The sequence below is a fragment of the Vespula pensylvanica genome, chromosome 6 (assembly GCF_014466175.1).
Source record: "Vespula pensylvanica isolate Volc-1 chromosome 6, ASM1446617v1, whole genome shotgun sequence".
Taxonomy (NCBI): Eukaryota; Metazoa; Arthropoda; class Insecta; order Hymenoptera; family Vespidae; genus Vespula; species Vespula pensylvanica.
The window spans coordinates 1,833,412-1,848,534 of record NC_057690.1 but is presented as its reverse complement, the minus strand read 5'-3'; the positions used below and the strand labels follow the sequence as shown (position 1 = coordinate 1,848,534).

Genomic DNA, 15,123 nt, shown 5'->3' with positions numbered 1-15,123 from the left:
AAATAACAATAAAAATAAAAAAAAAAAAAAAGGAAACAACGTCCTCGGGAATACACTTTTTCGAGGAATCGGGAGGAATTTTTTTCTGTCTTGTTTCTTTTGCTTTTTTTTTTTGGTTCTTGTATTTTTTTTTTTTTTTTTTTTTTTTTTTTTTTTTTCTTAACGATCGCGTGATAAAACGAGTACTTAAGTAAGTAGGTAAATCTATCGATCGTATAATTTTCTTATCATTCTCGTTTAGCTTTTGATGGCCGTTAAAAGGGGTTCGACGTGTACATGTAGATATGTAATTTTCTGATCGTGGGACGGGATCTCTCGATTTATCGTGTCGATTAGGGTTTACGGTTGCCACGTTTAAGGGTCCTACTGAACGATCGTTAAGCTTTATTATTATGTCGATTCCATTTGGAGTGGGGATGGCCATACTACGTCAGTTAGGGGGAAGAAGTGAAAGGGGGAAGGAGGTAAAGTTCAATCGTACACGTAACTAAGTAAGTAACTAATTAAGTACACATAATTTCATTATGATCGTTACTAATAGGTATCTCTGTCTTATAATTATACTACCGTATTTACCTAATTTAATTATCATTTGGAACGAACGATACGTATCAAACATTACGAAAACGATTTCGTCGAATCTTTCTTGTTGGTTTTGCTTTCTTTTCTTTTTTTTTTGTTTTTTTGTTTTTTTCTAATACCTTCACCGATAATCACGAATAAACAAAGGATGTTGGAGAGGAGATTCAGAGGGACCCTACCGAAAAATTTTCCCTTCGACCTAGTCCTAATATGCATTTTCTTTTCTTTCGTTGTTTTTTTCCTTTCTTTCTTAATCGCCAAGCCTAATTGGTCAATTACGCTCATTACCGTCTCCGACGTAGGAAGGCGAGCCTGGCCGATTAAATCTCTCTCTTTCTCTCTCTCTTTCTCTTTCTCTCTTCAAACACATTCCTCTTTACGTCTCGCCCTCTAATCCCTTCCAACCATCATCCGCCCTCGCCGCCTGTTCCTCACCTTCCCACTAACCTCCCGTCGGACCCAGTGCAGTCGCATTTGCATGAGAGAATCGAGTATATGCTGGAAAAATGTTCATATAGCTAGTCTCGGTTTGCTAGCATAAACTCCGTCCACAAGTAGGCGGAGCCGTTTTAGTAAAGCCTCCGTTGATGGAACGAAGCCTCGCCCTGTTTCCACTCTCTATCTTTCTCTCTCGCTCTCTTAATCTCTTTCTCTCTCTCTCTCTCTCTCTCTCTTATTCACCCCTACCTCAAATACCCCTTCCATCACTCGTTCTGGCTCCCCGTTCGTACGAGTGAGTAACCCTCTCTGTCTCACTCTTTCTCGTTCGGTCGGTCGGTCTCTCGGTCGCTCTCTTGTTCTCCTTCCCTCTCCCTTCCACCAACGTCAATACCCCCACCTTCAGTCCAGTTGCCGCAGGGCGCAAAAGGAAAAAGTCCGTTTGGAGTTGGCAGAATGGTCAAAGTCAGTCTACACGGAGAGCTCGACTCGTTCGGAGGCTGTTCGTTAGGTCAGCTCATCAGTGATCATCATCGATCGTCGATCCTCAACTTAGCTGTCAAAACGAGTGACGACGTAATAGAACTGTATAGACGATATTATCATCCGTATCTATTTATCCATTTATATATCTATCCATCTAACTATTTGTCTATCTATTTATCTATCTATCTATCTATCTATATATATATATATATATATCTATTCATCTGTCTATCTCTTTCCTCTTTCTTTTCTCATTCTTCTTCTCTTCGTCCTATATAAACAGGTATTAGATCTAGTGTGATTCGTTAAGGTGATATAGATCGCGAAGACTGTTGTTCGATCCATTCGATCTTTAATCGTCGATAATCCAACGATTATTTCGTTAATTCGACGAACGTACGAGGAAAGACGAGGGAAGTTTATGAGGACTCTTAATAAGTTGTCGAAAGACCTGAAGGTCTGAAGTACGTTTAAAGAAAAGTGAGAATTACGATTACGGTTTAAGAATGACAGTACTAAGGATGACCTCGCCGGTGACGCCTCCATCGACCAGTCCAGGATCGGCCGACGAGGCACAAGCGCCGCAACCTAGTCCTAGACCTGCACATAGATTGAGTTTCTCCGTGGCTGCGTTATTGGCGGACACTAGGAAGTCATCGGAGTCTACAACTAGGCAAGACACTTCGACGATCTCGTTGGAATCATCGCCTATCTCTTCTTACTCGCCTGTACGACAAGATCACGTAACCACGGTACCCATAACTTCTAACACACCATCGAAATATCCTAGCGATCTTAGAACGAACAGGTATAATTTATCGGCGTCGCCCAATCTAGAAGCTAAGACGCCTCAATACACCTGCGATTCGCCAGGAATTACAACAGAAACTAGAACAACGCCCTCGAGATACACCGACGTCGAATTGGGTTTAGAATCACCAACGGACAGACATACGTCTTACGGGACGATCGACTATAGAATCAGAAACACCACCACCACCAACACCACTATTACCCTCAACAACAACAACAACAACAACAACAACGACGCGCCAATATCTACGGATAATCAAGTGTTAATCAAGTGTTCAGCCCCATCGCCAAAAACAACGAGCAATTCGCAGAAAGACTTTGGTTCTCAGTCACCAAGAAGTAGCTCTCAAGAGGAAGGAAGGTCAAGGTGTTCCGAGATCGAGGATATCGATGACGACGATGAAAATAGTCTGGTAGATGTCGAAGATCTTCAACAACACGCATCCAGTCCGACACCGGTTAGGCCAACTCCAGCTTACGTCGGTGGGTTCTCAACGTTAGGAACCATTCCTGGTATACCACCTGGTCTTCATCCTGCCGTTTGGGGCGCCGGACATCAGGCTGCTGCTGCTGCCGCTGCTGCGGCTGCTGCCACGGCTACATTTTTCCCTTCTCATTTTGGTCATCATGCACCATTAAACGGTAAGTTTATTAATCACTTTAGCATTTTCCTCGTTTAATGTTTACTAACCCATCCAATCTTCTTCTTCTTACATTTCTCAAATTCGATCGTTCGCAAGATCATTCGCAATTAGTCGAGGAGGATCCCTAAAACGCGTTTGGACCCACCATTTCCGAGTCCTCTTTGAACTTTGGCTCGGTTCCAATTGCACTCTTCTTCCTCCTACTCCTCCTCTCCTCCTCATCCTCTTCTTGTTTTTCTTCTTCTTCTTCGAATTTTTTTACGAATACGAAACGAGGCGCATCGTAAATTTGTAACTTCGTCCAGCCATTATTTGACGATCTCGCTGTCGTAAAGCTTTTCTGGGATTATAGGACTTATGGGTTTTTTTTCTCTTTTTTTTTTTTCTTTCTTTAATACAAGCGTGAGTAATCGTTTTTAAGGAATGAATGGAATCGATTACATACGCAATGTATTTGCAGATCGATGATCTAACTTTTAGGCGAACACATGATATTCAATGAAACAAATTCAATCAGCAGTTTGTAAAATACACATATAAGGCGTACACGCGAACGCTTAATTGATGATAGTTAAAAATGATAGTGTATACAAATTCATTTAATCGATCGAATCATTAATTGAAACAATAAATCAAAAACGGTGAAAGAACGTTGTGTTAATAATTGTCGAGAATGAACGCACGAATGCATGAACTTGAACGTTACGAATACGGCACGTCATCTTGCAAAAATGAAAGCCAAGAAAAAAGAAAAAAAAAGAAGAAAAAAGGAAAGAAAAGAGAAAAAAAAAGAAGAAATCGGACTATCAATTTGAAGCAAGAGTATCACATCGTTTGTATTAATTATTGAGGTCAGGGTTTATTGATCGAGCAAAATACTTGTCTGAGATCAAATGGAAGGGCAAGAGGGCGAGGTCAAGCGTTCAGTGATCGTGCATATATGCCTATCTGAGTTTCGAATTTGAGAATCGAAACAATGAGCTTCGATTAAAAGAGCAAGAAGGTGCTTCCGGTAAGAATCGAAAGGTCACCGTTGGAAAATCGATTGGTTGGTTCGCCTAATGGCTGCCCTCGCTTCTTACCTTACGATAGCCTACCGTCGCTTCGCGTCGAACACGATCGAGCGTAACGAACGGACTGCATTCTTTTAAAATCGTATTATGTATATGTATGTATATGTATATATACATTATTAACATGTATATATATATATATTTAGAATTGTATTATATATACAATATGTATATTCTGCTTTTTTCTGTCTTTTTTTTTTTTTTTTTTTTTTCTTTGAGGAACGTAATTAAAAGATAAGAATTTTGACGAATGAATGTGTTTTGATATGTGATGTGAATGAATATGTTATGTAAATCTTATGTGACTATATATTAGAGATAACATTATATAAGACATATTACACGGAGAGAGTGTCACGCGTTAAAATTAATTTCTTGCAACGTAAAACATGTTAATATACATATGTATTATCAAGTATGTTAATATTTGTTTTTTTTCTTTCTTTCTTTCTTTTTTTTATTTCTTTTATTCTTGTTCTTATTTTTTTTTTTTTTTTTTTTCATTTTTTCAAATCAAAATCACTCGATCTTCCGGTAAATAATAATAATTTGTATTAATTAGGGTTTCTCTATTCCTCCGTATCGATTTAATACAGGGAATGTAGTATTAATTATGTTATTAGGATAATTGTTATAAAATTTGTTCGCTCGCAGAGCTAACGAATACGATGAAGAAAAAAATATAGCTAGATAGACGGAGAGAGAGAGAGAGAGAGAGAGAGAGAGAGAGAGAGAGAGAGAAGGAGTAAAACGTAATATTGAAATATGGCGTCTGATATAGAGAATGCTTATGCTCTTAAGGAAACTTTTCACACCCTCTCTCTCTTTTTTTCTTCAAAACTTTCTACTGTTCTTTATTTCATGAATTCTGCAGAGAAGTGGCACTCGAGTGGTTAAACAACTATGAAACATTTTTTAAAAACAAATCTGGGAGAAAGGAAGATAGAAACGCGCGTCGATCCGCCATATTGAAAATAAGAAATTCTTGAAATTCTCAAAATTCCGAAATTCGCGCTGAATTCGTTTCGTTATCGATTTACACTCACAATTACACACACACACACACACGCACGCACATACAGAAAGAGATCGTGACGTACTGGTTCATCCAATGGAACGATCCATCTTGAAATCTTTTCTTCGATCGAATCGATCAAGGAATAATCACCATGGTGGATCGTCGTTCGTGTGGTCGATCGTTATGCAATCGAACAAAGAAAGAAAAGCAGAGAGACCTTCTTTCTCTCTCTCTTTCTCTCTCTCTCTCTCTCTCTCTCTGTCTCCCTCTTTGAATCGATTGTGTCTTGGATCATCTTTGCCTTCTCGTTACTGCCTATCTGAACGGCATCAGTTAATTATTTCGAATGGCCATACTCGATCGTTCGCTCGGATTAAAATCGGATCTTGTTCGTCGAATTTTTTTTTGGCCTCTGCTGGCTGCTGGAAAGAGTGGAACGAAGGAAGGAAAGAAAGAAAGAAAGAAAGAAAGAAAGAAAAAAAGACAAAAAGATTAAAAAGAAAATAAAGCATGGCAAAGAGTAAGGAAGAGAGATCCGCGAATTCTGAGACTAATTGGGACCCTTTGGGGTTTCCCCCAGTCCCTCCTTCCGATGGAGGAAAAGAGGAAGACTCAGGAGTATACAAACGCGCAGGAAGAGTAGGAGGAGAATACTACAGCAAGGAGGACGAAGAGGAGGAGGAGAAGGACGACGACGACGACGACGACGGATCGTAAGTCCTTCTGTTCCTATACGATGGAATCCTTGATTCTCTTATAGCAAGAGGGATACGAAAGAGGATCGAGAGTAAAGGATGTTCCTTTGCAAAGGAACCTACGGACGAAGAGGAAGAAGCCAAACGATAGAAAAAGGAAAAGGAGAAGGAAAAGGAGGAGGAGAAGAGTGTAGGGGTAAGGAGTTGGGTGATGGTGCTGGCGACGGAGCCTGTCGAATTTGAAATTCAGAAAGGACGACGATCCTGCCTCTTTTGTTTCGTATAGATTTCTCTCTCTCTCTCTCTCTCTCTCTCTCTCTCTCTCTGTTTCTCTCTGTTTCTCTCTCACATACTCGCTACTCTCACTCTCCTTCCTTTTACCGCAACATGGCATCAACTTAGAGCGTCGACGAGAGCCGTTCACCTCGCCTCTACAAATCTGTCAATTGTCTCGAGACAAATCTCGTGGAATATAACCGACATATATATATATATATATATATATATAGCTTGAGAAAGAGAACGATGTAGAAAAGGAAAAGAGAGAGAGAAGGAAGATGGAGAACCAGCAGTAGTCCTACATTCCTGTCGTCGGCGTGTCTTTCCTCGCTGTTCGAATCCTCCTCCATCTCTACTCCTTTTCCTACATCCCTCACCCTCATCCTCACCCTCTTCTCCCCCAAGACCCCACCTTTCATTCCCTTCCTCCTCTTCTTCCTCCTTCTCTTTCTATCAGTCTCGTGTCATACGATTCGAACAACAAGCGATCTCCTTTGGCGAATCGCGTACTACTCGCCTTTCTCTACCTTTTCCTTTCTTTTCTTTTCTTTTTATTTCTTTTATCGATTCTTCCATACGTGTGTCACGGATATCGTTTACAATGAAAAAAAGAAAGAATGAACGAGAATATAAAAAAGAGAGAGAGAGAGAGAGTGAGTGTATATGTACATGTACATATGCACGTGATACGACATTCTTATATTTCCATTCTACACACACACACACACACACATATATATATATATTTATGTACATGCACACATAGATGACTTATATTTTGGATACTTACATGTTCATACATACAAACATACATACATATATATATGTTGAGCCCTTATTCTTTCGATACTTATGTATACATACACACGTGTGTATATATATATATATTTCTTTTATTTCAATTGTTGTTATACATGGTTATAAATTTCGTTCAAGATGAGACTCAGGTAGACGCGGGCATACATATTTATGCCTTACTAAATAGCACGCTGACGGAACGATTAAGTAGCGCGCTCGTACGCGCGGACAGCAACGCGTTTGTCTCTTGCCGATTTTGCAACGTCCTTCTGCCGAGTAATTTATCGGGAATCGTGGCTGACGGAGCACCACGCGTTTACTTTCTTATACTTGGCGTATCTTACAAGTAAGTAAATACTTACTTATTTACCTTCGCCATTCGATCGAGATCCAATGGTAAAAAAATGATTTTCTTTCAATTCTTTTATTTACTTGTTCATTCGTAAGTATCAATTCCACATAATGGAAACAACAAAGTTTAAATATATACATACTTAAATACTTTGCATACACGTGTAATCACGTACGCTCATATACCACGTAAAACGAACGTAGTTTATCCGTATAATACAATTTAATGCAGCGATTTAAGCAAAGAAAACAAAAAGGAAAAGAAAAAATAAAAACACAAAAATTTGTATACCTTTGTTTTTATTCGTCAATCAAACGATATAATAATAATACGCGCGTACGATCCTTTCTCACGATTGATGACCGAGAAATATGTAGTTCGGCGTTTTTATCAAGATTGAATAAGAAAAGAAAGAAAAAGAAAAGAAATATATATATGTATATAAAAAAAGAGAAAGAAGAAGACAACAGGGGGCAAAGAAAAAAAAGGAAACGAAAGAAGGACGAGTATATCGGAGGGTAGAACGGTGAGTGGAAGTGTGGGGGAGGAGACAGCGTTGTTATTGTTGCAACTAATAATTCCGTGTAGATTGGAAAAACAGTTTTTGTCCGTTCATCCGGTGAAAGAAAAGAAAAGATAGCGTGTAAGGGAGCTAAGGGTGCTTGAAAGAAGAATACAAAGGAAAAAATAAAAAGAAGTAAATAAGTAAGAAGAAGAAGAAGAAGAAGAGAAAGAAGAAAAACTTTAGGCCTTATAAACAGAAACAATACGGTCCGTGGCATCAACCGGGGGCCGGAATTTTGCGGTCGACCGACAAAAACGTAATGAGGCCAGTTTGCGGCGCGGTTCCGACGGAAAAATTATGAATCGACTTATCCGAAGAAACACGTAGAGAGGAAGAAACACTTTGGCCTGGTGCTTGTATTTTAAAAGAAAAATAATAGTATACGGGCGCGTTTCCCTTCTTTTAAAACCCTTCTCTTCCGAAAGCAAAAACAGGAGATTGCGGTCGGAGGCCCTCTTTCCAGCTCTCGTCTCTCACCTACGGCGTGCCCAGGAACACACCTCCGAACTCGTTCCAAGAGACGTTTCTAAGATCGAACAACCTGTTGTCCTATGTTCCCCTATCCTAATGTTCTTGTCCTATGTTTCCCTTGATCGAGCTAACTGTCCCTTATTGCTTTCTAATCTTTTTAAATTGTACCAACACGTGTTGATATCGAATAGATTTCTATCGTCACTTTTTCTCTTTCTTTTTCTTCCTCTTTTTCCTTTCTGTTTTTTTCTTCTTTTTTTTTTTTATTTTATTTTAAGGGGGTCGAAGAAGGACAGGGCGCGATTTTTTCGCCCACTTTTCGATTTTTGCGAATGCTCAATTGGAAGGAAAATATTTCTTTTTTTATTCGGGTATCTGTATGCGCACGTAAGGTCGTTTCGAAAGATCGACCTTACTTTTTTCTTTCCTTTTGCTTTCACATCGGTCAAAAAAATAAATTATTTTGATTATTTATTTTATTGCTTTATTGCTCTGCTTTTAGTTTTTCTTTTCTTTTTTATACACACACACACACACACACACACACACACACACACACACACACACACACACATATCGTAAAGGTGATTACAACATCTTGCGGTATCTACTATCTTCGTAGATTAAGTCGTCGAAACGATAGGTCGTTTTGTATTCTATGGAAATTAATTACGGAAATTTAAAATTATGTTCAAAATGGCACGATAATGAAATATTAATTTTGGACTGAACAAGTATCTCTTAATGAGCGGCAATTTCAATTTATTATAATTTCTTATCTTTATGTACTTTTTTTTCTTTATATATATATATATAAACTAGATACCGCATATACAAAAGATCTCTGACCAGAACATATTGTTCTCATTCATTCTTTTTTTTTCGTTTCTTTTCTTCTTCTAGAAAATGGAGAACCCGCCAAGATCAAATGCAACCTCAGGAAACACAAGCCCAACCGGAAGCCGAGGACACCGTTCACGACGCAACAGTTGCTAGCTCTAGAGAAGAAGTTTCGTGAGAGGCAGTATCTCAGTGTTGCCGAACGAGCCGAGTTCTCGTCGTCTCTCCATCTAACAGAAACTCAGGTTAGTAGTAAGTAAATGAGTAAGTAAGTAAGTAAGTCCCTTTCCCAGAACTTCGAGTTTCTAGTCTCGAAGTTAATTATCTTGGCATTTCGTCAAGCGAGACACGTTTCTGTCTTTCTATTAATACATTCTCTTCTTCTACGTTAGCATAGTAGTTTCGAATAATTTTCTGTAACATTTGTCGGTCGATTTAAATAGTTGACAGCTGCGAATAGAGAGACTCGACGAATAGATAGATAGATAGATAGATGGATGGATGGATGGATGGATGGATGGATGGAAAGATAGACTGGTTAAAAACAAAAAAAGAAAAAGAATAAAAAAAGAGAAAAAAAGAAAGAAACAATATAATAGAAAAAAAAAAAAGAAATAATTTGTTCCTGACAGAAATAAAAAATAAAAAGAGAAAAAAGAGAAAGGAGGTAGAGACGCGGACAGAAGAAAAAAATGATTTATATTCGTTTCAATATTTCTTTCAACAATTCAATAATTACTTTTTTTCTTTCATACCGTCGTTCGACTTAAAAATTCAACAAGATTCTTTAGTTCATTTAATTTTTTCACAAACTCTTACTTCCTCCGTTGTATATACATTCGTTACTAATATTAGACGTGCGATAATTAACGTACGTAAAATGTATATGTCGACTATGTCAATGCGACGACATGACGAAAGCAAAGAAAGGAAATGAAAGAAAGAGAGGAAGTACGTACATAGACACGTAGAGAAAGAGAAGAAGAGTAAGGTGAGAGGGAGGAAGAGGGAGAGAGAAGGGAGAAGGAAACATTAGACGGTAAATGTTATTAATATCGCTACAAATTGGCTGAAGCACGTTTTTCGCGATGACCGTAACAATTATCTCTTGGCCGAAGCTTAAGAATTTTCATTCCCTCTCCCTCTCTCTCTCTCTCTCTCTCTCTCTCTCTCTCTCTCTCTCTTTCTCTATCTTTCTCTATCTTTTTCTTTCTCCCTTCTCCCTCTCCTCCGTTTAACATATCTTACAAACACATTTTTTCCTATTGAGAAAGTTCGTCTTCATTTATTATACCAATCGTTTCCATAATTATAGACGCGATAATTAGCGATGCCCTGAAACCGATTGGACAAAGCACTTTTGGATTATTATTTTTAAATGTTCTCTCTCCTTCTTCCTCCCTCCTTGGCCCCTCTCCTTCGTACAATCCACCTCCGGTAGTAGCTTCAATTTAATACGTACGAGTACGAGGACGTTTTCGTATCCACTTAACGAACGGACGTGATAATTATCTCGAGAGATTATCTACCGAGATAATTAGATCGCGGTGAGAGCTCATGCTCGATCTTCTCGATCTCCTTTCTCTCTCTCTCTCTCTCTCTCTCTCTCTCTCTGCCTCTCTCCGTATTCCCTTTCGGAAATTTAACGATCGAGATCGTCGACCCGATCGTTTTACGTGCCGCCTAATTCGAGGAATAAATTTCACTTAATCTTTCTGTAATCACTGTTATACAAAGTTTGTTTAATTATATTCTAGAAAAATTGCGCAATAATTGATTATCGTACAGATGATAATTAATTCTGATGCACGTGTGTATGTGAAATAGAAATAGGAAAAGAAAAGTGACGAAAATTTTACAAATCTTTCAACGATTACCCGATCAAAAAAATATCATCAAGTACTTATAGAATTTTTCTTTTTGTCTTTCTTTATAGTCGTTAGAACGAAGCGCTACTTTTAGTAATTTTTTGTTTCTCGGGGGGTTTTCTTCTTCTCGTTTCAGGTGAAAATCTGGTTTCAAAATCGACGTGCAAAAGCGAAACGTTTGCAAGAGGCAGAAATCGAGAAGTTGCGAATGTCCGCCGTAAGGCAACACCATACGGCACTTTACGGATCGCATCCGGGACTCCTAACGCCTGCCGGACTCTATCCCATGGGAATGCTATCTCATCCTGGATTAACACCTCACCATACGATATCTCAACATCCTTCGAGAGAATGAAGGCAACGTCTTAGAAATCTAGGATTCTAAACTTGTCGTTCTTATCTTACGAGTAACGACGTTAAACGAATATTCTTCAATTCGAATTATCTCGAAGAGAAGAAGAAGCTGCGAAAGATGAGCAATCGATTTCGATTCTTTTGTTGGAATCGAAAAGATAAGATGGGGTGAAAAAAAAGGAAAGAAAAAGAGAAAGGAAAGATTTTTTTCAAAGTCCGATTCAATGATCGAGCAGATCGATTCTTTTTTTCATTCTTCTTTCTTTTTTTCCATTTTCTTTTTCTTCTTTTTCTTTGTTCTCTCCATTATTAAGAACGACAAGAAAGATGAAACGATCGTTAATCAGGAATTATAACGAAGAATAACGAAGAATCTCGACTTCGATTCTGCACTTGTGCCAAGTTGTTCCTTTCGTTAAATAACGATGGGTACAGCAACGATAAATAAATGTTGTAAATAAACTTGTAAATATTATCATCGTCCGCGACGAAAAATGATGACACGAAGAACTTCCTGTAAATAAAATGTTCGTGCGTGCGAAAAAGAAAATTAACTCGAGTCTTGTGCGATTCGTCGATAAGATATTATCATAGATCCGATGATCCTCGTGATTCGTGACTGATCGCGATTGTGCGCGATTTTTTTCTTTTCACTTTTTTTCTTTTTCTTTTTCCAATTTTGTACAAATGTATAAGAATTATCGCGAGGACGCGAACGGAATGGGAATGGAGAAAGATTAGAAAAGAATTCTATTTAATAAAAATCCTAATATCTAAGAATAATCTTTTTTTTAATATATACTTATATACATATACACTTAATACGTGTATATTAATCCCAGATACAATATCCGCAAATACAAAAAATCCTAAAAAGAGAATAATCATTAAACGAATCCCAAGCATTCGGACACCTTAACGAACACTGATATACACAAATTCCAATCCCTCTCCCACTTGCCTCCGTCAGACTCTCTCGTAATAAGAATTCCCGATCTGTACAAACCGACAACAAGAATCCAAACGTTCAAGAAGAATCCGAAGGATGTGAATCCAATCTTCATCGATAATTAAAATCTAAGTGTTTCTCTCGACAAGTGTTTCGAAGGATCTGAAAAAAGAAAAGAAAGAGAGATACGTAGAAAAACAAAAAAAAACTCAACGACTACGAGGACGAGAGGAAAGTATGTGACGCGAATCCATCGACGTTTTACAAAAAAATAAAAAAATAAAAAAACAAGAACCAACAAGAAAAACGAAAAAAAGAATATTAAAGAAGAAAGAAAAGGAAGAAAAATAAAAAATTCCATCGAAGAAAAAAAGAGATCAGGAGGAGATATGGGGGATCATTCGTTGAACGTCAACGTCGCGGAAAGTCTTGGAACTTCTTGGATGGAGATTTACCCTCCCTCCCCATAAATATATATATATATATATATATATATATATATCTCCTTCGCGTTTCTCTTTCTCTCTCTCTCTCTCTCTCTTTCTTCCTTTGGAATATATCCTCCGAAGGCGATTAGACCTTCCCGATTACGCGGTATACGAGAATGGCGTCTCTGTGCGTATATGTCGCGGGGATAAATTAGCCGTGGCAATTAGTTTCGGAATCGACCGCCCCGGGCGGTTGGCGCCACCATCTTGATTGTGCAGTGGAGTGGAGTGCAGTGCAGTTCAGAAGTGAAGGAAGAGAGGTAAGAGGAACAGAGTGAGAGAGAAGAAGAGAGAGAGAGAGAGTGGTAAGAGAAAGAGACAGAAACAGAGACAGAAGCAGAGAGAGAGAGAGAGAGAGAGAGAGAGAGAGAGAGAGAGAGAGAGAGAGAAGAAGATAGGCCTTAAAGACAGTAGCAAGCACTGTTTGCCGAAAGGCAAGCGAGGCCGTCCGCGCGCGGGCTAATTAGCGATGCCCACCGAGATATCGTCGACGTACGCTAATAATACCGGACATAAATATTCCGAATTTTTTCGTCTACCACGTTCCCCATCTCTTTATTTCTTCCTTTTCCATTTGTTTCTTCCTTTATTTTCTTCCGTCTGTTCACCGGTTCATCCCTTTTGCTACTACCATCACCTTTGCCATCGACTACTGGTCCACCTCATATTCTCCTCTATAGTCTTCTCTTTTCTTCATTTTTTCTTTATTTATTTATTTAATCTGAATTTTCTTAGTTTTTTCCTTTTTCTCCTTTACCTCTCCTTCTCTTCCTACCTTAACTCAATCATCCGTCTACGTGTTTGAATTTAATCGTGTAATTAGTCCGTGCTCGCTATTACTATTTTTTTTCTTCCTTCACTCACCCATCTCCCATATTCTCTCTCTCTTCCTCTGTTTTCTTTTTTTTTTTTGAATGAAAAGAGAGAGAGAGAGAGAGAGAGAGAGAGAGAGAGAGAGAAGGATCAGGTTGATGATATCTTCGAGCGATACCAAAGTCAGCTACCGGGCTTGTTAGAACGTCCGAGAGAGAACTACCTACCTACCTACCTACCTACCTACCTATCTACCTACCATACTACTGCACACGTGGCAAAGAGGCTACCGTGTAAAGGAAAGCTACAATCTACCTACGTACGATGGTGTTTATAACTACGTGGAATCCTCGCTTTGGAGATTTTTAACGTACGCTTGCCGTCGCTGTGTCATTTCCGTCACCATCGTTACAAGAAAAAATCTAGAGGATTTCGAACGATTCGACAGATCTTGCATTTTTAATTTAATAAATACGAAGCAATCTATATACGTCGAGTTTTGATGAGAAAAGAAAAAGATAATGAAAAAATAAAAGAAAAAACAAAAATTAATGTACAAAATGTAACAGAAAAAAAAGGCAGGGAAAGGAACGAAAATAAAAAAAAAAAATCAAATAAAAAAAGAACGAAATCACCCCTCTTTTTCCTATTTCCCTTTCTCTTTTTCTCTTCCTACCACCCATCCCATCCTACCTTCCCTCAAGAGTTATAAACTTTCATGAATTCGAATACGATAGATGACGTACTTTATCATCGATTACCTAACTCCCCTTAAACAGTATGTCTGACTTTTACCTTTCGCTGATTTGCTAGAAACGTCTTGGAGTCGATCATCATCATGGCAAGGGCACGTTACTTCCAACAGGCTTGTTAGTCCTAACGACGGGACCTAAGCGAGTTAGTGTCCTTATCTTTTAACAACCCTTCTTCGTCTCGAGTTTCGACTCGTCTCATAGAAATGCGTTACGATGGTTAAAGAGATCATTAAAAGGGACGATAACCGGATGGATGGATCACCGAGACGGTGCATAATTTTCATACGTCGTAGAATTTTTCTTTTTTTTTTTTATATTCGTTTTCCTATCTTCTCCCTTTGTTTTGTGTTCGTTTGTTGTCTCTCTCCTTTTTTTTTTCTTTTCTTTTTTCCTTTACTTTAACACTCTTCCTCTTTTACTTTCGTTTTCGAACGCCGATCGATCAACCAGGAAAGGACAACATGATTGCCCTATCTCTCGTAAGTTTTACCACTTTCCGTAATCCTTACTGCATCTCGTTTCATTGTAGATAAGAAAAAAGGGAAGGAGAAAGATGGAAGAATGGAAAGAAGAAAAGAGAGTACGAGGAATCGAGTAGTCGATTCGATAAGCCGATAAGTCGGCATCTTTAATGATTTAATTAGCGTGCCTTTCGTCGATAGCTCGATCGATCGCTCAAAAGAAAGAAAAAATTCAAAGAGAGAGAGAGAGAGAGAGAGAGAGAGAGAGAGAGAGAGAGAGAGAGAGAGAGAGAGAGAGAAAATAAAAAGAGAGGAAGTGGCCATCTCTCTCTTTCTCTCTTTCTTTATCTCTCTCTCTTTCGATCCAATTATCGGAAATTG

At 38.5% G+C, this 15,123-nt stretch overlaps 1 protein-coding gene across 2 annotated transcripts; it reads left to right on the top strand.

Moving 5' to 3' along the window:
• Positions 1-1,416: 1,416 nt before the first annotated feature.
• LOC122629863 (muscle segmentation homeobox-like) lies at positions 1,417-12,059 on the top strand. Of its 2 annotated transcripts, none has more exons than XM_043813707.1 (4): positions 1,417-1,596; positions 2,012-2,961; positions 9,118-9,299; positions 11,059-12,059. In XM_043813707.1, the coding sequence occupies exons 2-4, from the start codon at positions 2,013-2,015 to the stop codon at positions 11,275-11,277; spliced, it is 1,350 nt and encodes a 449-aa protein (XP_043669642.1). In that variant the 5' UTR covers positions 1,417-1,596; position 2,012; the 3' UTR covers positions 11,278-12,059. The 2 variants fall into 2 exon arrangements, with proteins under 2 accessions (XP_043669642.1, XP_043669641.1); XM_043813706.1 differs by having other exon boundaries at positions 1,790-2,961.
• Positions 12,060-15,123: the final 3,064 nt, after the last annotated feature.